The sequence below is a fragment of the Chelon labrosus genome (assembly GCF_963514085.1).
Source record: "Chelon labrosus genome assembly, contig: SCAFFOLD_79, whole genome shotgun sequence".
NCBI classification, from domain to species: domain Eukaryota; kingdom Metazoa; phylum Chordata; class Actinopteri; order Mugiliformes; family Mugilidae; genus Chelon; species Chelon labrosus.
In genome coordinates this window covers 110,465-135,595 of record NW_028181560.1, presented here as the reverse complement: position 1 = coordinate 135,595, position 25,131 = coordinate 110,465, and the positions used below count along the sequence as shown (strand labels likewise).

The window sequence follows — 25,131 nt, the reverse complement described above, 5'->3', positions numbered from 1 at the left end:
TCCTCAATATGCAACTATCTCACAAAGCAAATGCCTCATTGGAACTCGTTCATTTTTATTCATCTCGGCTGCTGTTGGTCATGTTGTGTTTGCATGTTTGCTACGCAGAGACAAACACATTAAGCACATTTCATAGTGTGTAGCTGGTCCTGAATTACTTATTCAACACTTCTAGCCCCAACATGGAGTTATTTCAATTTGCAAATTTGTTCATCCTAGCATAAAGACTGAACGCAAAGTGGAACAGCTAGCCTGGCTCTCTCGAAATTGATCAAAACTGTTTACTCCTGGTTTGAACTTTGAAGTGAGTTGAGATTTTTTCATTTCATTTTAAAATGCAGCTTAACTTCTGACTTCTTCTATACCTCTTGCACAATTTCACGCCATGATAGCACCTGTAGTTGGTTGCACAAAAACAGTCACTGCTTCCATTAGAGTCATAGAAGCTCGGAGTAAAAAACAAACTTTCTGGACTGATTCTTATATAAGACACAAGCCAAAGGCCACAGGCAATGCAGGGATTTTTGCATCTGAAACTTTCAACTGTTGTTAGCTACCTCGATAATATGTGAACATTTGGGGCGACAAGCCAGCACAGCAGTGGTGTCCAAAACACTCAACCGTAGCAAGACTAGACTCAACAGAGTCAAACAACAAAAGCACACATATTTCTTAATATTTTCACCTCTGACGTCAAATCTGGCCCCTGCCCTCAAGCTATGAGTCGGGTGGTGAAGGGAGATCTAAGTGGATGGAGGTGGACGTGCCCAGACAAACACCCTTACTGGAACAATACTGCCCCCTCCAGGGTGGGCTGACCTCACCCAGGAACCAGAGAATAGCTGCCTGAGGGGAGCAGGGTTACGGGAGATGGTGTGATTTGTGGGGTTCTCACAGTCTGTGAAGGTGTGTGTGGAAAAAAGGGGAAGGTGTGGAGGTGTCTTCCCTGTTCTTTCTATTATTTTTAAGGGTTTTGACCTTTGCTTTGACGCCGGCTCTCCAAAGGGTGACGGCAGCAGTTTTCATAAACCTTTTATCTCCTCGCTCTCACCCACCCACCCACTCACTCCTGTCTTTGTCTTCCCTTGTCCTCACTCTGTCTGTCTCACCTTTTCTCTTCTCCTGCTACATGTGTTTCTCTCTTTGTCCAGATGTTATTCTCCTCAGTCTCCTTCTCTTCCTCCTTTTAGTGTTTTCTCCATCACTGCACTCCTCCGTCCTCCCACTCTTTCCTCTCTTGTGAGAAGTTTCAGTTTGGTGTTTCATGATATGAGCCAATAATCAGTACTATCAAGCCATTGTTTTTAAGCCTATTGCATTTCTGCGTCTCTCCACACTCAGTGGTATTCTCATTACCCTCTTAACCGTTGTCCTTTCTTATCCCCAGAAGTTGTTGCCTTACACATCCACAGTCCACTTCCCATGAAATCTAGTGAGCCGCTGGATATTTCCTCCTCATACCATCCCGAGGAGCTAAGACTCTCGCCTATCCGACAAATTGCTGTTCTTGTGCCCCCTACTGTGCTGTGCATATTAAATGAGACCAAAGAGGGACATTTCAAAGGGCACCCACGGTGGGGGAGAAGAGTCAGAAGAGACGATAACAGCAGAGAGACGAAAGACAGAGGTGGATTATGGGGACAAAGGTTATGCGACGGTTGTGAAACCCCCCCCCCCCCCCAGGTGTCCCAGCTTTGAAATCCTTCACCTCACCATATGCTCGAGCTCTAATGAATTTGTGATCTATTTACTCCCGACCAGTCGGGGTTTGCAGAGTTCAGTGAGCAAGATTAGATGTAGTTTGTTCATTTTGGTTTTGTTTCCATAAAATCAAAGCGAATGTCAGTAAGCAGCAACTCTACCTGCAGTGAATAAAAAGACGCAGCAGGTCGTAGATAATGCTAGCTGGCGTTTATTGCTGAGCCACATTTACTTTGCCACATCTCTGCCAGCTGTCACGTTTATATGCAAAAAGTACTTTTGGTGGATTTTTATGGGAGCGCTCACTTTTGTGTAATGCACAGAAAGCTGCCGTTTTCATAGTGGCAGTCCGCCCCCGAGCCATTTTCCATTCCATTGAGTACGGCTGCAGAGCTCCAGTGACCTGCTCTCAGCAGACATACTGCAGACTTGTTTCTGCTTGTGGGTGTGTGTGTGTGTGTCATCTCTAAGCCGTGGCCACAGTGCAATATTGTACAACACAAGAAGACACATTCCACTGAGTTCACTGCCTGACTGATGGAGGGAGGGCTGTTTGCATTTATATTTATACACTGAGTCCATAGATATGAGCTCATATCCTGGTTAAGGTGAAAGTCGGGAGTGAGCGAATGTGTGCATGATAAAGTCTCACCCGTCCAGAAACAGAACATCGTGAACATCGGATATAAAAGCACAAGCCGCACTGATGGCTCATGTCAACATGTAGGAATGAGTCTGGTGATGTACCCATCTGATTACCAACAAATTCCAAGGAAAAGCTAAAACTGTTTATGTGTGGCCTGTACAACAGACCTCCATTTGCCATCCAAAAGGTATTACATTTTTACAGCATTAATGAGCACCAGTGTTACACAGAGTAATGTGATTTGTTCACTGTCATATTGTAAATATCATCAAATGTGTATTAATCCAATGCTGAAAATAGTCCCCCATAAATACTACACATAAATACTAAATACTGTTACTAATTCATGAATTTATGAGGAGCTATTTGCTGATATGGAATGTAACTTTCATAATTATGTTATTAGACACATTCTTTCATGTGTTTACTTTGAAATAAGTCACCTTAAGTTGCTACATGCTTGAAAAGAGAGGTATTCAGTTGTTGCAATCTGCAGTCCTACCACTAGGTGTCTCTACATTTCACACAGTGGTCCTTTAAGGAAATTTTAAGTATCTCTTTAAAGATTAAAGCAAGTATCTGCAAGCTTTCTGAAGACTAGACCTTAGTGGAAAGCAGATGAGTTGAAGGTGGATGTCACAGACAGGATGAGGAAGTTGGAAATGACTGAGAGAAGGAGAAATACTACAGTGTGAAACTTTTGTTCTCTGGCAGTGTCCCCTAGCAGTGACAGTAATTACAGTGCCTGAGTTACTTACTTTTTTTTTCTTTTCAGCACTGTCCAATGAGAAAGGACACAGCGATTGTAATCAGACTGTAATTCTTCCTGTGAACGCGGAGATTTGTTTTTATCCGGAGAATCAGAAACTTAATGTTTGATTTAAACTGATTGCTACCAGCGAGCCAGCACCACAGCCTTAAAACTCCAGTATACGACAAGGTAGAGAGAGGATTATGTGGTGATTATTGGCTTAATCGGCATCGTGTGAACTACTTTGGCAAAGGTTTTAAACTCTAATATGAGCATTTCACTAAATATTGTCGGCTTTTGCAAGGTTTCAGTATGAACAGTTTCCTGTCATTATCTGCCAGATGGGTTCAACAAAAGTTGAAGCCTGTATTCTCGTTAGCACTCCATCAGACTGTCTGCTTTCCCACCTACTGTATACTTACTGGGATCAGGTCATGTTTAATTGGGAGAGTTTAGTCAAAATTCCCACGTTTTCAGCGAGCAGTATCATTTCACTGAAACACCTGCATCTGCAGATCTGTAGCTTAACCTCTCTGTTGTTTGTGATTTTCAGCCAAATGTTTGGACTGCCAAGTGAGAGCGGTGTGCGTGAGTCTGTTGGATGGTGTGCAGCATGCAGGTGGAGAACACTGAAATGAACGAAGGTGCACACACACACACCTAGCACGGTGTCAATCCTTTTTATTTTTCTTGACTGAAGTTTTATGTCTTCCCCTAGAGCAAAGAATCATCATCATCATATATGCACAGATGAAATTCTCTCTAGATGCTGTTCCAACAAGTTCAATGGTGCGAGCACTGAAATATGATTATTTCAAAAGTCTCTTTGTCTCCTCTTGACATACCGAAAAAGGTAAAGCAGCTCATTGCCCGCGTCTCTGAAAGGTTCAGAAGTCAAGTGTGGACAGCTGTTGACCTTTGACCTTCTGGATTGTCTAGTCTCTGAAAATGCCATATCTAAGTACTTGCCAGCTAAATGACATATGATCTGTACAGTCTGATGTTCATAATCACTCACTTGTTTTCATTTCTGTTGTTCAGCTTGCAATTATGAAAGAAGCTTGGGACAGATGTGTTGTAGGCCAAAATTCACAACTGGAATCGTTTTGTTTCTGTGCTGCTATTGACCCAAACTGCACATGTGCCTCTCTTTTTCCCTGAATATTGGCTGACGTTGTGTCTTCTTAAGCACGGTGAAGAGAGCTGGTTTTGTTCATTATTTTGATATCCGTTGTCAGCCTCACAGTGGTAATTGGACACACACTCGAGACTAATTCCTTCAGCCCGGACCTCTGCTGCATCTCAATTCTCTGCTCTGCCGCAGCTTGTCCCAACAAACCAGCCATCACGCCGTAACCACTGTTTTCGTCCGTTGCCATGACAGCTCATATCTCAGCCGGAGACAGGAAGAGGCACGGAATATGAAATGGATTTATCATGACAAATATTGTCTGGAAGAGGTGCACAGTAAGTGTGTGGATGTGTGTGTGTGTGTGTTTTGTCACTTTGTGGCTTATGAGCGTCTCAGCTATATGCGTGCATTTGTTTGTATGCATGTTTGTACTGCCTAAAAGGCTTGGCACCGAGCAGACCCTTTGTAGTTGGTGGCTGTGGGCACTCTGCCCAGCTTGTATGGTTTGTGAATGTGAGTCAGAACTGCATTAGCCTCCGGCCAGAGAAAGGCTGCCCATCTTCCTGGTGTGAAACTCTAACAAATGTGCCAACACTGACAGCATTAAACAGAAACTCATACAAGCTTCAAATCTGTCTGACACGTGTCTCTTGCTGTCAGTTTGTCAATAATTACATTAACGTCACACAAAAGGAGTCGGGGAAGCAAATGAAATGCCAGCATGCGAACAACAAGCCTCAGAGGCTGATTTCACACCGCAGCAGCAGGTGGCATTTTCCGATTCTGAAAGACTAATTGTAAAAAGTGCTGCTGGTCAAAGTTGAGCTCACAGTTGCTAATACATTTCATAAAATAACACTCCAGTTTGAGCTTAAGCTACCTTAAATATACCCACCAATTATCCAGAACACTGCACGAGGAAATAATTCATAATTTCAACTCAAAGCTTCAACTGAACATAATTAAAGTGCTATGTGAGAAATTGCGCAATTAACGGGGTGCTTTACAACCGGCGGCTAATGTGGTGTTTGATTCTCATAACCTCTGTGATGGAACCAGTGGAGCAAGAAAAAAAAAAAAGGAAGTGGAGGAATGAAGATTTCAGAAATGCATAAAATCTCTATTTTTACAAATTAGAGGTAGAAGCTCCTTGAAAAGCTGCCACAAGGCATGAATGGTGAATGGCCAAGGCTCACAAAAAAGAATATTAATAGGTAATTATATTCACTTGTACCTCCATTTCGTACATCATCAGCCACCTTGGCAGTAACAGAGTAGTTATGGAACGGATATAGTTTTTGGAAAAGAGAACTGTTTATGCATAGTTTTTAGTTGTACCTTTTTGGCCAGTCGTCAAATAGCAACACAAAGATAGTATCAGAGAATAGTTAAATGCCGACTAACGAGATTCCTAATGAGTGTCAACCACACAGATTTACAGAAATATTAAAGGTATAGTTTGTTTTGTTTGCAGGGTGGTTGTATCAGGTCTGAGGATTCAGTGTATTACCTAAAGGTGATTGAGGCCGGCGTGCTTCACATTTTTTTTTCTCAACAACATGATCGTCTTGACTAATGACCTGTAGACCAACTGATCAGCATGGTTAAGGAAAGCTCAGCTCCATACAACTGTTGTAGCTCTTCCTCGCTTCTCAGCCTCCCAGATAAATCATGGCTCTTCCGGTTTGCACTTGTAAATGACTAACTCTTTCATGCAGGCACAGAATGTACAGCATACGCACTTGGGTTTAGTCTTTGCGGAGTGTTTAAGTGCAACTTTTTGGTGCGGTCAATCTTTGTTGCTAGTAGGTCTTGGATATCTGTTGGGCGAATCCGGGACTTTGGCCACCCAAAAAACTTGAGATTAGTTAATGTGAACACTATGCTTAGAAAATAATCATCAGTTTTTGACAGTTGTGTTTCTGGGGCATCTTGACCTCCTTCTAAGGTGCATGGATCGAAAGGGCCGGGCCTGTCAGGAAAGACCTTGATAAGGGCCATGAGAGAAAACACATTTGTCTATAAAGTTTTGCAGGAATTTTGACAAAACATAATTTGAACCTTGAGGAACATGGGAGTTACTGGTCCACCACCGCCTTGATCAGTTAGTTTGATTTGGGTGACTTCAGTAGTAGACCAACACATTTTGTGTTATGTGAGGTAAAATGTCAATGGACTCTGGTAATATTCTAAATAAAGGGTAGAATTAAACTCTTAAGGTGGGCCTTTTTTACGTGGCTAACATAAGTTTTGCTGCTAATCCCATCCAATTTGCTTCTGCAAGTACTCGACTGATGAGGTGCCAAACACTGCATTAAATACACTGACTCTCAATAAATACCTCATACAATGTCACTTCAAAGAAAACAAAACACCCCTTTAAGGTACTTAACTATCTGTGTGCACTCCCAGTTCACTCACAGACCCTTATTTTCTGAACTCTGGGCCGATGGCTTTGTTAATTTTTTGTGCTTATTCTTGAATCTCTGTTTTTCGTCTTGCCTCTCTCGACTCCACGATTGTTTTCCGGTTAGCCCACAGCGTAAATTTAATCAAAGCTCACTTTCATGCCAGCGCCACGCGTGAACAGGGGGGGTTTAGGCTCACTTGGAGAACGGTTGTGATTAGCTGAGACAAGGCTGGTTAATACTCCCCATCTGAATACCCCCGACAGGTCCACAACACCTTTTATTTCTAATCACACCTGCTGCTGAAAGACAGTTACGCTCATTCATCCATGATGTAATTGAGCTTAGGAAGCTATTGAGACTGTAAAGCGTTGAACGTTTGAGTGAAGTTACAGGGGAAGGTGCTGATGCACTAAGCTGTTGGGCTTTGTTCTCCTAGGGCTCTGAAGGGAAATCACTATTAGCATTAGTTGTAGCGGCGTTTCTTCACACTGAGGCCCATTTTACAGGATCTGATTTACAGAGATATGTGCACAGAGCAGTGTTTACCACAAAATTTCATGAGACCGTGGTGGGTTTTTTTATTATATGAAATGTCTGCACATCAAATAATTGCATGTCAGTCCGTCTTTGAATTCCAGTAATAACACAGATATTGGATTTAGCGACAAATAGCGGCAGCCTGTGCAGTTCATCTACACGAATACTAAACATAATGCTGCTGAGAGGTGGAATTCTATAAACAAGTGTATGTAAGATTAAATAAAGTGCGTCAGTGAATAAAACTAATTTATAGTAGGAACAGTTGACTTTCAATCTGAATTCGCTTGCTAGCTCTTATTAAGTTTAGCTAGTTCACATTACGTCTGGAGTCCTTTCCTCCGGGTTTTGACCAACTCTCTTTAAATAATTGTAAATTTCCATGGTCTAAAAAGTCAAGAGCACAAACATCGGGTTTTAAAAAGTGGCGTCAGTTTTTATTAGTGAACAAAACAAATAGCTTCACATTCTACGTGAGTTTCCCAGGAGAGCAGGTGAGCGATTGACGTGTGAAGGGTCTGGGGAGGGAGGACAAGCACAAGGTTGTCTGAAACGTCTGAAAATTTGTTATGAGACCATGGTGGAGCAAATTAGACCCTGGCAGGCCGCCATAGTATTAACTTTATATGGGAAAACCCTGCAGAGACACACTAGTGAGAGGGGTCCTGATTGATGCACCTTCTTGAACTTCCGTATCATGTGCTTAGGGTCAGCAGAAGGGCAGCGCCTGGCTCAGACGGGCCTCAGGCCAAACTAGGACATAACAACTTTTACTCTTCAGCAGAATGTCATCGCTCACTCAGATGGATCCACTGCTCAAGTCAGCCCTGTATTTTACGTTAACGGCGCTGCAGTGCATTCCTTAGAAAGACACTCCTGTAGAAGCATTTTGCACCAAATAGACTTACACACTTGTGACTTTCTAGTTTACGCTTTAGCTGCATGTACTTTATACAACCGTGTGCTTTTGAATCGCTCTGCACCGGAGTGGGTAGAGCAAGGGAACTGGACTCGACTGAGGTTTCTTGGAAATGTTTCACCACTCATCCGTCGCCACTAGGAGCCTAGTAGATCCTTTGAAGGCAGTTCTGAGAATTACTGACTTTAAAACAAAACAGACAAGTGCACCAACACAACGAAACCCAATGAACGAGATTACGAAATACCAGGAACAGGAGAAGATTACATTTTCTCTGAAAAAAATAAGAGGAGAAATTTTACAAAAATCACTTCTCTCTCTTTTACAGATCACTTCTCTCAAATGAAAAACCAAAGTTAGGGTCCCTTTAGCTCTAGGAACATGAATTTACAGAGAGACTAAGTCTAAAATCTCCATCAGCCTTCCTACTTCCGTACAGAGCCCGCCCCCTTATGTCCTGTTGTGTCATGTTATACGTTAAAAGACTGAATAAATACAGTTTGGATGACAGAAATTAACGCAGCAGCTGCACAGTTTGTACATGATGTGTCGTACGAATGGAAGTGCATGCTCTGAATTCAAAGTCGAAGATGTTTCGGCACTCATCCAAGTGGCTTCTTGAGTTCTGACTGGTAGAGAGTTTTGGGTGCAAAACCCTGCAAAATTCTCCAACAAAGCCAGAAACATACAGTATTTCATCCTTGTCTTCACCCTTTTACAAACGCAGCACACCGGTCATTACATGCAGCATTTCCTCCACTTTGTTACTATAATTCCAAAAGTAGTTGTTTGGAAATCTAATGCATGTATATAGATGTAAGAAGACAGACATTACTTTAGCTGCCACTGTAATTTTATGTGCGAGCCAGTAATGAAGGGCCTCTAATATATAATACAATAGTGTAATTACATACATTTATTGAATCATCTCGCCTCCCTACACTATTATCTAAAGCTGCAGATCAGCCGGTCCCGCCTTAGGAGTGTGTGTGTGTGTGTTGAGTTATAGCATGTCAAGACTGACAGCTGGCTAAACTCTATTAAACTGGTCACCGCATTCCTGGGGTCGACCGTTAAAGACGACCCACTCTCCCCCCCCCACACACACACAAAACACACACTCGGACGCACACACATCAACCGAGAGGGTCTTGTAAAACGTGACAGATTTATCCCCTTTCACCTCCGTCCTGTTTTGAGAAGGTGTTTGCTCTACGAGCTCCGTTGGTTTATGTGTGAGTATACAAACCCCTGAATAAAGAAGAATGCTGGAAATGCCTCATATAACTCTCGCTTCAACAAACTGACCTTTCCTTGTGTTTAGAGCTTTTTACGCTCTTGTATTCTGCTTATTTGATGTTTCATAATAAGCATCAAGGAATTTGTGGCCTGACTTTGGTGTACTTTTCTTTACACAACCATGATTAAAGGAAGAGTCAACTTACAGTATGAATGTAGGTGACTGCAGACTTAACCTCAGAGTACTTCCCACCGCTTGTTCTGCCTCCCTGAGGTGAAAGCTTGGCAGTCTGCATGTACGCCTCCATGCACGACACATGCACCGCATAACAGCGAGGATGCATTTCGAACGGGGTCAAAGCTCACCAGTAGCCGCCGCCTCCCTCTGTCTCTGTCTTTATCCAACTCCCTGCCTGACTCTCTGCCTCTGAGCCAACAGGTTGCAGCGGCTTCTTCACCTCCCCACCCCTCTTCCCCAAACTTCTCCGCTGCTTCAGCAGAGCCCAGGAAAGAAAGCCTGTGTCATTCACCTACTCGTACGCACTTACCTCCTCTATCAGACACAGACACACTCTGGTCCTCATTCAGTTAATTAGCTCTCTTTCAGGATATCATATCCCGACTTGTTTTTACCTGACGTGGATGCAACTTTTTTGTGTTTTTTTAGATGGTCTTTACGCCCCTCTTAAGCCTCAAGAGGTCACTTGGATTGCGAAGATAATGTCTTGTCCGCAGCGGTAAGTGAAAATGCATGGGCCCATTTTAGGGCCAAAGTCAAAATCCATTAGTTTAACTGCTCTTTAATATGGTGCTTTACAGAGTAGTTTTGAATTCTTAACTGCCCTAATACCCTTGTTGCACCCTATAAGTGTCTGGACTAAGGCCAACGCTTTTTATACCGAGCCATTACTGCTGCTCTTTACAGTAAAAGTTCTCCTTAAAAAGCGTGACCTGTCTAATGTTAGTGCTCGTTGTCTCTGCTGCCTTTCAGTGATAAGATACAGTAATTGCTGCAAATGCACATCTTATTCTGCTGAAGAACACACACACTATATATATACACACACATTTCCTCTGCAGTGCCAAAGTCCTGCATGCTTGTACGTGTTTGTCTTTGCAGATTTTACACATTCATATTCAAGCTGAGTATAAAAAGAATATGAGTTTTGCAGTCGTGTCAACTCTAGTGTATCATGATTAATAAGAGCATACCGGGTTGTATGTGAGCGCATTGTCAGAATGAATGAATCTTCCTCCCATGCATAGACATGTCTGTGTTGGTTGACTGCTAGTCCAAAGTGATATTAAGACTGTCAGCTGCTGCTCGTGTAAAGCGTGCATACTTTTATTTGTTACTGTGTGAATTAGCTGTACATCTGATGTGTTGCGCCCAAAACATCTGCTAACATACGCTGTAGTTCTGAGCTGAGTGTGTGTGTGTGTGTGTGCCTTTTCACTGTTACCAGTTTCCCCACCTACAGGGATAATCCATCCTGTGAAGTGGTGAGGTGGAAAATGCCATTATGTAGAAATAGCTGACGCGCAGTTAGACTTGCAGGCGTACGATGTGTGAGCGAATGTGTGTGAGAAATGGAGATAGGGAACAAAGAGGGAGTGTAAGGGCCGGGGACAGTAAACTTCATTTTGTACCATTATTTAATCCTCTCACGGCAGCGATAAACTAAAGGCCTCGGACACGGGAAACACACTTTCTCCTCTGCAAGGCTGCAAAGTGCTTGTGATCCCGGTGTGCTCAAAGTGATGGATGCAGTCTGGTGCTCGTGTTTTTGATGTGGGATCATTGTGGGCATGTATCTGAGTATAGCCGACTTGAGCTCATGGCTGCAGACACTACAGGAATGTCTTGTGGTGTTGTTGTTTTGAGCTGTGATCTTTAGCTTGACAATATCTGTCATCCTTAGTCGGTTGTTTGGTCCAGACTGAAATATCTCAACAACTACTGAACTGATTGCCATGATATTTGGTACAGACATCAAACATCCCCAGAGGGGAGATTACAATAACTTTTGTGGTCGCATGACTTTTTCCTCTAACACCACAGCCGCCATACTTTGATTTATGATCAAATACTTGCTAAACTAAGTTCATTCATCCACAGTTGCTCTGTCTGTGTGACTCGTTTCTAAGTTGCCCGGTTTCGATGTTGTCTAAGATTTATATGGCTCATGACGGGATGAGATCGAAAATCAAAAACAGAGATGCCCTCCCATTAGCACTGAGCAGCAAATGCTAGCATACTAACCAGCTCTGCTAATAGGCTGATAACTTTAAAGGTTATGCTTGCTACGCATTGATCGCTTGCTGCCTTAACATGACATTAATTCAACTCGACTGAGATCATTTTGATATAGAATTAATAACTGAAGTTAAATAAAATGATCTGATGGAATGTGTGTGTACATGCCCTAAGACATTAATCAGAATTTAACTTTTTTTGACTTGTGCAAACTGGTTCTGTCCAATGTGAGGCGTCAAATTTGCTGGAAATACAACAGAAGAAGACGTTTTCTCCTTCCAAGACTGAAAATTATTATATTTGCACCTAATAACCATGTAAACGCGGGTTAGTCTGTTTCACATGAGGAATTTTTATTTGGATTATTCCAGTCCACGTGATCAGCAAACCTATTTATACGTCCCACTGTAGGATGGATACAATGCACTAACTGTGCACTACACTGGCTGTCATTCATCACACGTTTAAGTCTCTCCTCCCGCCACTCCAGTAATAAGAAGATACATGCAGAGACAGATCTTACATCTGCGCTGGTATGTGAGGGGGAGAGTGTAGTTTTTTTGGCTGCGTTACATTAGAGTTCAAGCCCTGCCAGCTCTCACTTCCATCTGCAGAGGTTGTAAACTATTCAGCCTTCAGCCATTCTGGCTTAGTCAGACCAGATGGTCGAATCACACTGAGGAATCCAGATTGTTTCACATTGATCTGATTTATTTTTATGTTGGTATCGTATTAATTTATTGCTCAAATACGCTCTTAAGGGGCAACGGTGAAGGTGATGCATTGGGCTGATGGATTGCGAATCTTTAAATCTGAAGTAAATTGGTTTTCACGTCACATATGATTGAGCGAAGGCAGATCTCTCTTTGATGTTACTTTTTTATTTTTTTTTTGCACAGGACCATACAGTACTCACAGACACACATATGCTAACCTTGTGGGGATTAGAAACCTAATGTAAAACACCACAGCATGACCCATTTCTCTACATCACTGGTAATGTGCTGAACGTGTTGCTCTACGAGGGTTATTTCATTCATTTCAAATTTGATCATCTTTTCCCGCGGCACGACTCCTTTGCTTGTGTGTCGCGCCGATTTAAGTGTTACAGTTAGTCAACTTAGGCACTGATTACGTTCTCTTAACCGAATGTTGTAGCTGGTGATACATTTCCGTGGTCCTCGGGGAAAGGTCGTAACAGTCAGCACATTTTAACTGCAGGATACTATGAGCAGAAGTGAGCAGTAAAGTTACTACTATTGCAGGGTACCTTTGCTTTTAAATGTCACTTTAAAAGGTAAACATCACTGTGGGAGATGCAGTAAAGCGGCTAGCATCCCAATGGGAGTGCAGTTTCTCTCTTCAGCGTATTATGCCATGTCAAACGCTGTAGCCTTGGGGCTAATCTCTTTCATGCTAACCTGCGGTTTCCTCTGTCGTGGAAGATAAAGAGGAAGACGGATCTATGAATGAAACAACTCCAAGAATGTTACCACACTGTACCTCTGTTTGCTCTGCAGATAGCTGTGAAGTGTGTCTGCGCTTTCACCGTCAGTGCTCATCTGTCAAAAAGCATACGTCTGTCCTGCTGTAATTTCCTAGAAACACTGCCAAAGACCCTTCGCCCGTCTTCCTCACATCTGTAGATGAAGTTTGATGATCTCTGGCCACACTTTCTGCCTTGTAGCTACAGTGCAGGTTCATTCACTTTCTCGTTAATTCCCTTCATATTGTGTAATGCTAGCGCTCCAGCAGCCCGCCAGTTGCTGTCAGTCAAAGAGAGACAGCTCTAGTCGACTGAGACAGGGTCTTTTTTCTTCCTTTTAATTACACAAAACTATTTGCAATGCATTGAAATAACAAAAACACTGGTTTTAAGACTTTAAACACGACCTAAATATGAAGCAGCGGTTAATTTCTGTATCAACAACTCTGACTTTTCACATCTGCTAATGTCTACCTTTGGGGAAACACCTGAAGATTTGAGAAAAATAGAAGAAAAAAAATGTTTAAAAAGTTAAATAAGTGAAAGCACTTAGAGCACATAGATGGTAGATGATCTCTGTTGAGATTCACACATTCATGTCAACCTGCAAGTTGAGTTTTTACGAGGCCCTGCAATAAATGTAAGGCAGCCACAACTGATAAATAACATTTAACGCTCACCCTTTGTTCAGACAGCGATTGCTCTAAATCACACGGCTCTTATTAAACAGTTTAAAACACTTTGGATGGTTTTATTTTCACTGTGTCAGTGGAATCTGTTGTAAAACTGTTTACAAGGAGAACTCCTGTCTGCAAACGGCTAAATTATTGTCCCAAATAACCGATACACATATATTAGACTGAAGACATCCAAGTTGCATTACAAAGCAACCGGGAAAAGCTTAATTTCTGCATAGTTTACACATCATTTACAAATTAAAAATGGCTGATTGTGTTTCATCTTTGCGGGCCTATAATTACTTTTCATTTTTTTTATTTGTATTCTTTCAGATAGGAGAACAGAGGAGCTGGAATTGATGATTGTGGAGACGGGTTTTGGAAAAAGGAGTTGTATAAGGAAGAACTGGGGCGTGGGAGCAGGTGATCGAAGGGGGAAGAAGAGGAGAGGAAGAGTATGGGCGGCTCTTCTGTGTGGATTTTTCTGCTGTCCCTTTCTCTCTCTCATCAAAGCGTGACAGCACAAGCTGAAGGTAAGTGACGGCATTCGTTCATTTGCTTCTAATCTTCCTACTTTTTATGACTTTTTTAACAACCCATTTATGCCCCATCAAACATTTTCCTTCAACTTTTCACTCAAAATTTCAGTCAGTTTTTCTTCTATTCTCTGTTTTTCAACCATTCCCTGTTTAAAATAAGTGCTGACTTAGAGTACGAAGTCATCAGCTGTTAAATTCTGATTCAAAACCAGCTCTGTGCACACATCTATGAATGAGACGACTCGGATGGCCAGGGCAAAGAAAGGGCAGGTGCACGGTGAACACAGTCGAGTGCAAGTGCTTCATCATTAAATCTCCACACCTGGATCGGTACACGGGGCAGACACTATCCCAGCTCCTGACTGTGTCTAGTCAGGGAATTTAAACATCTGCTAGCCTCGTGTTCGGTACAGCACTCTGTCTGCCGGCCTGTCAAACCCCATCCCCCTGGATACAGAACCTTAGCCTCAGGTGCTATTGGATGTCACCTAAAGGTCAATCAGCCAATAAAAAGTTAGAAGCCCTCCAGCTGGAATGTGATTGGCAGAAAGTGATTGGTAAAGTTGTTGGGCAGAATTATAGGAGGATATAAATAGCCCAAGAGTGTATTTGAAGCTGCTGCTCATGTTTTCAGGTGTTACTCTTGTTCCTTACTGACACTGCTGATTCACAGGCCGTCGCATCAATGTACAAAAAGGAGTATGTGGTTTATTTTGAATCATTAAATCAGATGACAAGCTCCATTAAAGGGGAACTACTGTTTTTTACAACCTGGACCTTATTTCTGGCATAAAATACGGTCGTTTACTCACCCATATAACTTTTGTGTAATTTGTATTCCTTCAGGAGAAGGAATACAGGAATAATTAGATCTGCGTATATCCATATAGTGGGAGTGACTGGGGCACCGAAACGCAGCCTCTAAATAATGCATTATCTGCCGCGAAACTCTCTTCACCAATATTTTGTTATCGTACGCTATTCCCCGTTGAGTCCGGAGTTAGCTGTTATCATCATCCGGGGTCTCTAGATTGACCTACTAACCTCTGACCTGGATGATGAAATCTCTGAGCGACTCGCGCACCCGCAACGGTCGGCTTGTTTACCTGTAATTTGCTACTTCTATGGTTCGTCCAGAATCGGAAAAATATTCAGCCATGTTGCAAAAAAACTAGCAGCACTCAACAGGGAATAGCACTAGCGTATGATAACAAAATATTGGTGATATGAATGAGTTTCGCTGCAGATAATGCGTTATTAAGAGGCTGAGTTTCGGTGCCCCATTCACTCCCACTATATGGATATACGCAGATCTAAATATCTCCCGAAGGAATACAAATTACACAAAAGTAATATGGGTGGGTAAATGACTGTATTTTATGCCAGAAATAAGGTCCAGATTGTAAAAAACAGTAGTTCCCCTTTAAGTAGTATTTTCATATTAAGACTGACTCAAAATACTTTAGTAAAGGGTGCTCATCTTCAGAAAACAGCAGAGAACTGTCACCCATCTGCGGAAACTTTTTTTCAGGAGCTGTTTTCGTGAAATTATCTTCAACAAACCTAACAATATAAAGCAATACTATTCTTCTTTGTGGTTGATGGAGACCAAAATGGACTGTACATCCAACTTGGTCACCGTAACTTACAGTCATGGGAGCTATTTAAGTCGGGTTTTTCTGAGCAAGTAAACCCTGTTTTGTTCCATATTCGCATCGTCATCTGAGGTCTACCATGCGTCTCCCATTTTTAATCACTCGCCCACCTTGTTGTTATGACAGGTGGCCCAAATTACACATTAAACACTCAGCAGACATTCAGCAAACAGTACGTACTGAGTGTCCAAGCAAGGTGCAAGGAATGCTAACTGAGCGATAAAGTAACAGAGGAGAAAAAAAAAAGTTTAGAGCTTTTACAAACTCAAGAAAGAAATTCGATTTGGATTCTGCTTTGTCATCAAGAGACAGCGAAGCGGGGTGTGTGTGTGTCGAGGGCTCCGGTCATGGCTGGATTTGATGAATGTGCGGCGTTGAGCGCCTACAACCAAACATTGTAGACACTAATTAGGAGAGCCATATGAGTGAATCGGCTGTATTGTTATTGAAGTAATATGTCATGACACACAGGGCTACAAGTGTCTCCAAAAAAAAAAAGAAAAAGATCTTTGTTGTCTAAGTATAATGTGGGCTGTAATGCGGTAATCACAACAGATTGCCTACATGGAATAAAATGTGACGTAATACCTGAGGGTTACAGGAAAGGTTAGACTTAATGAGGTGATGAGACAATAGCAGAGACCCGAACATATATACAATTAGAAACAACAATCAGTACAAATTGAGTCCTTCTGATTGACGCAGGCGTCAGCTTAGTGTGAGCCAGCTGATTGCTGGAAATAGGCTGCACTGTTTTTTTTTTTTTTTTTGTTATTGTCATTCTCATTGTTTGCATGAAAGTCTAATTAGAACCAGGTCAGGATCATGGCTCTGGAGAGAGGATTGTAAACCTGTCACGCTGTCAATATTTGCTCCTCCTTTCTTTTAATAATTCACTCAGGATCTTCAACTTCCCTGCAACTTCCTGCAGTTTCTTTGAAGAGCAACTTTTACATTCACTTGTCCGGATAAAATCGGACTCTCGTGGCCATTCGACATGTCCGCTCTGTTGGTTTACATCTTCAATTTTGATCTCGTTGGAACTCTTGATTTCACTCGTGCATCATTATTTCTAAGGGTATTTTTTTTTTCTCTCTCTTGGCTGAATTTTCTGCAGCATATGCTGAAGCCGCTGAGCTACATCTAATGTGTAAATCAATGGCGGCCCAACACAAAGGTGTATACAACCTTTGAGATATCAGCATAGATAACCTTCAAGAAAAACCCTTTCCTAATCCCACAGCATGTGTTGTGTCCTTATCCCGGCCTTGTCGATCTTGCCTGCCAGCCCAGACAGACAAACTTCTGGATAATTGATCTTGTTTTCCACCCTAGTTTGTATCTGTCTGACAGGCACCAGCCTCCAGCTGCTTCTGGCTCACAGTCTCCACCATGTTTTATGTGCTTTTACAGAAATCAGTGGACTATAAAATGTATCCCAGTAAATGGGAAGCCGCATGTGTAGGCCAGGGTTTCAGGCACAACTCAGGGGAGAAAGGATGTTCTATCTTCTGAAACTACATCAGTGGCTTTAACTCATCACTGATAAATCTACTATTGCTGAATCTATGATCCTTAAGCTTCTGTATAGGAAAAGATAATAGCTCGGCACTAGAGGAGCCTCCAAAATGGGATTCCCAGTGATATTTTGTTTCCCTAGAACATTGCCAGAGATGTATAGGTGCGTGAGGGAGAACATAATGTTAGGTCGCCATGGGCTGGAGACATATGTCACCCCCACTGAATCCTGGGATTGCAGCCAACGCAAGAAGGGCGAGATAATAGAGGAGAGCCAGCCTGGTAATGAAATAGAGGACAGCGGAGAATCACTTATCACTTACAGAACAATCAGCGTTGCCTATCTCTTATTCACTGCTCTAATCAATGCTGTCGTCACTTTGGTTTATTGCGTATGTAATGCCAGTATATTGACCCGGAGCGTGTTTGCAAACGCAGCAGATTGTGTGTATGCGTGTGTGAGAGAGAGAGAGGGTGTGCATTTTCCCACTGCACCACTGTTGTGGGTGTCCGACTGTTTTGCTTCACATTAAGAAGTGCGTGGTTTCCTCCAAAGCCGGCAGATCCTGATGTTAAATGCATTTGTTTGGCTGGGCAAAAGGGACTGACCCTGATTTTGGGCCTGTTTACCTTATTATTCCAAGCGTTCCTCATCACTGTACTAAAGTTTTATTGCCGGAGTGCTCAGAATATTGATAGTCTCTTTGGTTCACTTGTGTCTCATTAAAAATTCATGGGGATTTGTGTGGTGTTCTGGCTCCATGTCAGAGGCAAATGAAAGGAAAAGGCTTTAACTTGATGGAACAAGACTGCTATCTGGTGGTCGGTGAAGGAATAAAACATATCACAGCCAGGATCACCCCTTAAAAAATTTAAAAAGGTTATGTTTATTTTAACATGTTTGAGTAAAAGCAAACTTTCTTCTCAGGGTTGACTCTGAAAGTCGGTTCATGTATTTGTGCTCACTAATTCTCTCGTTTTCTTTTTTACCATCAGCATGCAGGACAGTGGTGGAAGCAGACATCGTGTTTCTGGTGGACGAGTCGTGGAGCGTGGGTCTCACCAGCTTTTCCAGAGTCAAGGACTTCATCTCAGCCATCATCTCCTCCTTTAAGGACCGCGTGGTCGGAGCTGAGGGGGTCCGGTTTGGAGTTACTGTCTTTGGGGACATTCCAAGGTATTTGAGCACGACAGACTGACTTTTATTACATACATTTCCTATTATTCTGAGTTTAAGTGACTCTTAAAGTCTACCTCTTTTCTAGTGTTTTCAGTTTTACAGACGCAGAACAACTTTTATATGAATTGTCTAATCATTCTCACATGGTTCATCCTTTTCTTTCAGGATGAGGATCGCTTTGACGGACTACAGTTCTCTTGAGGAGGTGCTCAGAGCCATCAGAGACCTTCCCTATGAAGGTGGATCCAGGAAGATTGGCAGTGCGCTCCAATTTCTGGTCGACTCTGTTTTCAGTGCCGCTATCAGTCGAGATTTTGCCCCAAAGGTACAATCTAATGCAATGTCGGGATTTTGTACGATCAAAACCGAAAAAGCTTAAATCTTGTTAAATGTAAATGACTATACTCTGATGCACAAACCGCTAGGAGTTGGTTGATTTGAGATTACAGCCCACGCTGCAAAGACATGAATATACTGTCTGTTCCGGCTCTGCGTGAAAGCAAATGACTAGTCAGGAGTCTGTATTTGTACTCCACAGGATAATGTGGAAAAGAAAAAAAACAAACAGAACAGACTGGCCTGCCATTTTCATACTCTTGTGCATCTGATTAAACTGTGTTGTTATATGCTTGGAATGCAAATTGATAGCGCGTCTGACACAGCTGAAAACCTGCTGCCAATTGCGACTCACACAGTTGTAGTTGGCACCAGGTTTCGCTTTGTTTTTCCCTTGTCTTTCGCATTTCTTTGAGGTAAATATGGTGCGTTTTCCACCACTGATAAGTTAACTTGTCAAAGCTGTGCAGGACACACGTCTAGCTGGTGGTCATCCACACATGATCAATGACATAGATGTGACGTGATGGTTAAAAAGCACATTAAGTTCTATTGTTTACACCTAGCTAAGCAACTTAGCTAAGCTTGCCTCAGAAGTGACTTATCCAATATCCAAATGCACTTTCCTTCCAACAACTCTCCTCCTTTATCGGTTACATCTCTCTGGCTGTCTAATACTGTAGTGTGGTCTCAGTGTAACGCAGCTGGTTACCATTCCAATCATCTCTCCATCTCTAAGCGTGCATGTGAATTGTCTTGCAGCAACGTACATACACTGTGGGAAGGCTGCAAATTGAGGATTACGCTGATATATATTGAGTTGTGCAGACCGAACACAAGCGAAGTAGCAGCTACATCCTCACACTGATGCTCCCTAGGCCCCCTTCCTCATTGACTGAGGGATGAACTTCGAATGAACCGAGTAAAATTTACCTTAACGGGCAAATTACAAGTCTCTGCTGCGAGCCAGCATCCTTGAATTCTACTTTGATTTATTTAATTATGTGCTCAATTATTAGCTAAACCATGTCAAAAGTATTATTAGCTCTTAGTTTCAGATTTAGAATGATTTACATGTGTAATCCTCTGTTGCACAGATTGCCGTTCTGATCACAAACGGACGTTCAGACGACCAGGTCGAGGCTGCAGCCCGGGCGGTGGCTGACAGCGGAATTTCTCTCTTTGCAGTGGGTGAGTGTGAGAGTTTGGTATTGTGAATTCCTTCAACATCCCCACTGCAGCGGCCCCCTCAGATTTTATCCGAGCGCTGCCGGCTTATCTGCAGCGGTTGCCGTTAGAAATTCAGGTCCTGTGCATTTGAATTCGTTGCATCTACAAAATATGTGTGAGAGAATGAGGTGTTTAAGCCGTCGTCTGTGCTGCAAGTGCAAGGACGCACTTTCTGATTGTGCTGCTTCGGCCCATAAATACATACACTACTGTTTACCTACTTACCAGTTTATTGGCACATACCTCACCCCCTTTTTCTCAGGGAACACGAGCATTAGCACACAAGCCCACGACGTACTCCTCACAGCTGGCAGAAGAGCAATAATTACTGCTCATTAGCCGATGGTGTGCTAATCGCAGCCATTTTTCATTAGGCGATTCGGTGTCCTCCATCTGCACCTCTGACACCGAGGCCTGCTCCTCTCGTTCATCACTACCACCGCGGAGCCCCACGTGCATCTTGTCCGCTAGTGCAAAGCCATTATACCTGTAGCGTGTGTTGTAGCATGCATAAGACAAATATGTACGCTGTGTGCTCAAATATGGAGAGAACATGGACATCAATCTTGCCCAGGTGCAAATTTCAAACATGCTATGTGTGGATTTGTATTTATCCTAAAACACTCGCAACATGTTTTTCTTCAAGTGATAAAATTTGTAAAGAAAACCGCTGCATTTCAAGCCTAAAAAGGGTCTTCATCAGGAGCTTTTCAGGCCCAGCTCTTACAAACTGGGATGTGAGAGACAAGCATAAAGCCAAAGCTTGAAATAGGTGTCTGATTGCAGCTTGTGTTTGTCTACATTATACATGTGTATGGGCACAGAAAAGTTCTTTTTACAATTTAAATTGAGTCATTCAAATGCTGCACCTCTCTTTGGTGGTTTTCATGAATGTTTGTGATGAAAACGCACAATAAAAAATCTCAAACCATAGAAAAAATAGCTGTTATTCCCTTTCTATTATACAAACCCTGCCATAAAAGTGTGTCTCCATGTTCTGCTTTTCTGCCTCTGCAAAATATCTCTTGACTAAGCATGTAGAGAGAACTATTGTTGTGTTTGCTGTGTCACACACTTTATTTTCCCACTCTCTCCTTGTGTATCCGAACCAGGCGTTAGGGGAGGTGATGAGTCAGAGCTGCGGAGGATTGTGTCGGAGCCGTATGGGGAGCATCTTCTGCCGGGCGCCGACTACTCTCTCCTGGATTCCCTCCTCCCCAAAGTGTCCCGCAGACTCTGTTTCACTGCCTCTGAACCACCGCGCCCTGTGAAAACATACCCACCTCGTGAGTTTTTCTAAAGAGTCCTTTATAATCAGCAAAAAAATCTCCTTCCCTTCACGTTGACGGCACGTTTTCATATTGATGAATTGCATTACAGCTCCTAACTTTCTTTTATTTCACTCTGCCCTGCAGCTTCCTAATCCTCAAGATGAACGTTCACATCGTGTGTTTCTCTCCTCATCCATTTTCTTTCCTCCCATCATAGGTGAGGAGCGTGTGGTGGGGCCCAAAGACCTGCAGGTTAGCGAGTTGGCCCACAGTTCCCTCAGACTGACGTGGAGCCAGGCCACAGGGGATGTCACTGGATATCGCCTCCTTGTCACGCCTCTCAGCTCTAAGGGACACCTCCTCACCCAGAAGGAGAGGCAGGTGAGTGATAGTCCATGCGCTGGACGGTAGTTGTATAGACATTGAGCTGGACTATAGAATATGGACAATGTTATCATATTGGAGCCGTATGCCTGACTTCACATAGACACTGAGAGAGCGAATGCAGGATTAATAGGACATCATAGTCTTTTTCCTGCTGATAAATTATTTCAAAGTGCAAAAACTTAATAAAACATCTCAGATTATGTAGATTATAACCATATTTTGCTCAGTTTGAGCAGTGAAGAGCCTGATGAAGCCTTGAGAGACAGAGACTTATCCCAAAAGGAGGATATTTAGTCATGTTGTAAGGCACAGCTTATGTATTGAAGACAGTGGAGAGGAGAAGACAGAAAAGTCTAAACAAACCATAAAGACACAGATGGTTAACAGAGTTGGACACTTACGTATATAGAAAGTGAAAATATAGATTGTTTAAGACAGGATATTTATTCAAGCACACGTTCCGGCTGCATCTCTGTGTCTTAGCCCTTCCTCTGGGTATTTCTCTCTCCCGCTCTGACCCGATCAATCATCCTACTCTCCATGTCGTTCTCTCTTCCGCTTTCCGCCTCACCCAAACATCTCCTTTTTCCCACCGCCATCTTCTACGTATGCAACAGATGAATCTGAAGGCGGACGTGAGCACGGCCGTGGTGTCAGAGCTGAGCCCGAAAACAGACTATTCCCTCACCGTTTACGCCATCTACCCCAGCCTAATAGGAGACTCGGTGTCAGTCACTGTAAAAACAAGTGGGTGCCACACTTCAGTGTTAGAAAAATGCACAAACATTATATGCTGTAGATGCGTATGCACATATACGCTTAATTTCATCTTGCCTCTTTCTTTCAGCCCCTTTGCCCCAGGTGTCAAACTTCCGCGTTATTGAAGAGGGTCTCTTCTCCCTGCGCCTCGGCTGGACGCCTCCTCTGGGGAAGCTCAACGGCTACAAGATCTTCATCCCTAGATGTATGCTCACATACGTCAACGCACTTATTATGACTAGTCAAAGAATGTCACCCAGTTTAATTTAACCATGTTTGATGTTATCCCTCAGAATAGTCTGTTACAGTAGTGTTTTGTTGAACGAGAGCCGTCTTTTTGGTTCAAAGCCCGTTTTCATCTTCTTGATCTAACTCAAAGCAGCTGGCATCGCGGAGGAACAAGCTTTATGGAAGGTATATTTTTCGGGTATTGATTCTCCTGGATTTATGGTTGTTTTTGCAGCCAACAGACCAGGATTAACTTATGAGAGGCTGCTTCCCGGCGACAAGTCTTCCCATGTGATTGACAGCCTGGAGGAGGACAAGAAGTACACCGTCAGTATTTACGCCGTTTACCCCGAAGGGCCAAGTGAACCGGTTTCATTAGTGGGCAAGACATGTAAGTTCATTATTAATTTACATGAGCAATGCAAAACTGAGATCAATATGTATGGAAGAAAATATGAGACTTGTAGTACCATATTATGTCCACAGGAGGGTGATATTGGTCTAGATAAAAAAGCCAGTAAGCTGTAACATAGAGTATGAGTCTTTTCATGCCATGTTAGACAAACGTCTACAGGCTGTGTCTTGATTTAGATTTACTGTCTTCAATTTCATAACATTAAACATTAATTAAATTGGATTATTTCTGTCATTAAATATGATATTGTGGTATTAAGATGCAATATTGAAATTTTGACTGTGTGTTTTGAATGTGTTTAATAGTGAAGTTGGTGCCAGTTCAGAAGTTTTTGGTCCAAAACGCCACTACAGACACTGTCCAAGCTAGGTGGGTGTCAGTCAGGGGTGCTTCAGGATACAGACTGACATGGGCATCCCCAGGTACCGTAGTTAAATATTTCGCCACCACGCTGTCTCAGCTGCTCTTTGTTTCTCCGCTCATGTGTCTCTCTGTGTCTTTTAGATGGCCACATAGAGAACATAAACCTCGGGGACACCTTTAACTTCTACATGATCCAGGGCCTTCACCCGGGCTCCGAGTACACCGTCACCATCAACCCCATCTTCGGAGACATCGAGGGGCCCGTCACCACCACCAAAGTCAAGACATGTAAGTAAAATTCCTGAGAACTGGACACAAAAATACAAATATTGCATTGAATTACAGCTCTCTTTCTCCTTATTTCTTTCCCCGGCAGTGGAAAGTAGTGCAGTACAAACTCTGAAAGTATCTTCTGTGAGCACTAGCACAGCTGTCGTCTCATGGAACAGCGTCCCAGGGGCGACAGGGTACAGACTGGCATGGGGACCAACCCCAGGTGACTGATTTATTACATTTCTACACTCCCCTAGGCTCCAACACACAACCCCATAACGTCTCTGGTATATAGGGAAAAGTTTTTGTTTTTGTACGTATCCAACTATTCCTACATAGTCATATGCAGTAAATTTGGAAATCTTCCCGGAGCTTGTGATGAAAAATAAATATTTGGTAAAAAAGGATGAGGATGTTATTTGCAGAGAGGCAGCTCCTGGTGTCAAACTCAATAATCTAAAGACGTGCGAACGATGTGACTGCAATGTTATTTAATTTCCAGAGTTTACTGGCCGGGATCGTCCCAGGCAGCTGGCTCTGAACGGCAGCACCGCAGAGTACCACCTGAAGAATGCAGCCCACGATACAGAGTATGTCCTGACTCTGTACGTGCTGTTTGGATCTGTGGTGGGGCCTGGGATCACTGCTACCTTCAGAACTTGTGAGTTAATTGAATGTTTCTTACAGTTCCTGCTGGCTTACTGGCAAGTCAGTCATTATTAACAAATTCTGTTTCTCCTGTCTACCCTGTTCACTCATTGATGTCATTCAAGTGTCGAACAAAGGATTCTCTGGTGTTTCACACTTTTGTGGTCTCTCCGTATGATTGACAAGTCTTGTGCCCATTTTAACCACAGTCCCTGTCCCTGTCACTTATAGTATGCATCAGTGAGACTGACACAAGGGGGCTATGCAAAAAATCCAAATTTAAATATTATTTAATGTGCCCGGAGGTCTGCAAACATCCCTTAAATAGTAAATTAAAGCTTCTAGTAATGTCATTGTTTTATTTACGCATACGTATGGGTGACACAATACACAGTCCTACCAATGGAGTCAGACGCTTTCACTGATTTACAAGTCGTGCTAATCTGTCAAGGTTTTATCAATGCAAAAAGATGCAACATATTTTTGTTATTCATCCAAAGCCCAAAGGTGACACCTACTGGATAGATTAGGGTCCTGCAGACAATTTTACAGTAGAAACGGTGATCGTAAGTC

At 42.7% G+C, this 25,131-nt stretch overlaps 1 protein-coding gene across 1 annotated transcript in view; it reads left to right on the top strand.

Moving 5' to 3' along the window:
• The first annotated feature begins 9,617 nt into the window (after window positions 1–9,617).
• The window catches only part of col7a1l (collagen type VII alpha 1-like), a 60,843-nt gene continuing 45,329 nt past the window's right edge, over window positions 9,618–25,131 (top strand). The window contains exons 1-14 of the mRNA XM_084575318.1: window positions 9,618–10,073; window positions 14,090–14,289; window positions 18,465–18,645; window positions 18,814–18,973; window positions 20,082–20,175; window positions 21,327–21,500; window positions 21,703–21,866; window positions 22,490–22,619; window positions 22,720–22,836; window positions 23,095–23,250; window positions 23,580–23,696; window positions 23,779–23,925; window positions 24,014–24,133; window positions 24,413–24,571. Of these exons, the coding sequence (XP_084431444.1) occupies window positions 14,214–14,289; window positions 18,465–18,645; window positions 18,814–18,973; window positions 20,082–20,175; window positions 21,327–21,500; window positions 21,703–21,866; window positions 22,490–22,619; window positions 22,720–22,836; window positions 23,095–23,250; window positions 23,580–23,696; window positions 23,779–23,925; window positions 24,014–24,133; window positions 24,413–24,571 (1,795 nt within the window). The 5' untranslated portion in view covers window positions 9,618–10,073; window positions 14,090–14,213. The remainder of the gene's footprint in view (window positions 10,074–14,089; window positions 14,290–18,464; window positions 18,646–18,813; window positions 18,974–20,081; window positions 20,176–21,326; window positions 21,501–21,702; window positions 21,867–22,489; window positions 22,620–22,719; window positions 22,837–23,094; window positions 23,251–23,579; window positions 23,697–23,778; window positions 23,926–24,013; window positions 24,134–24,412; window positions 24,572–25,131) is intronic.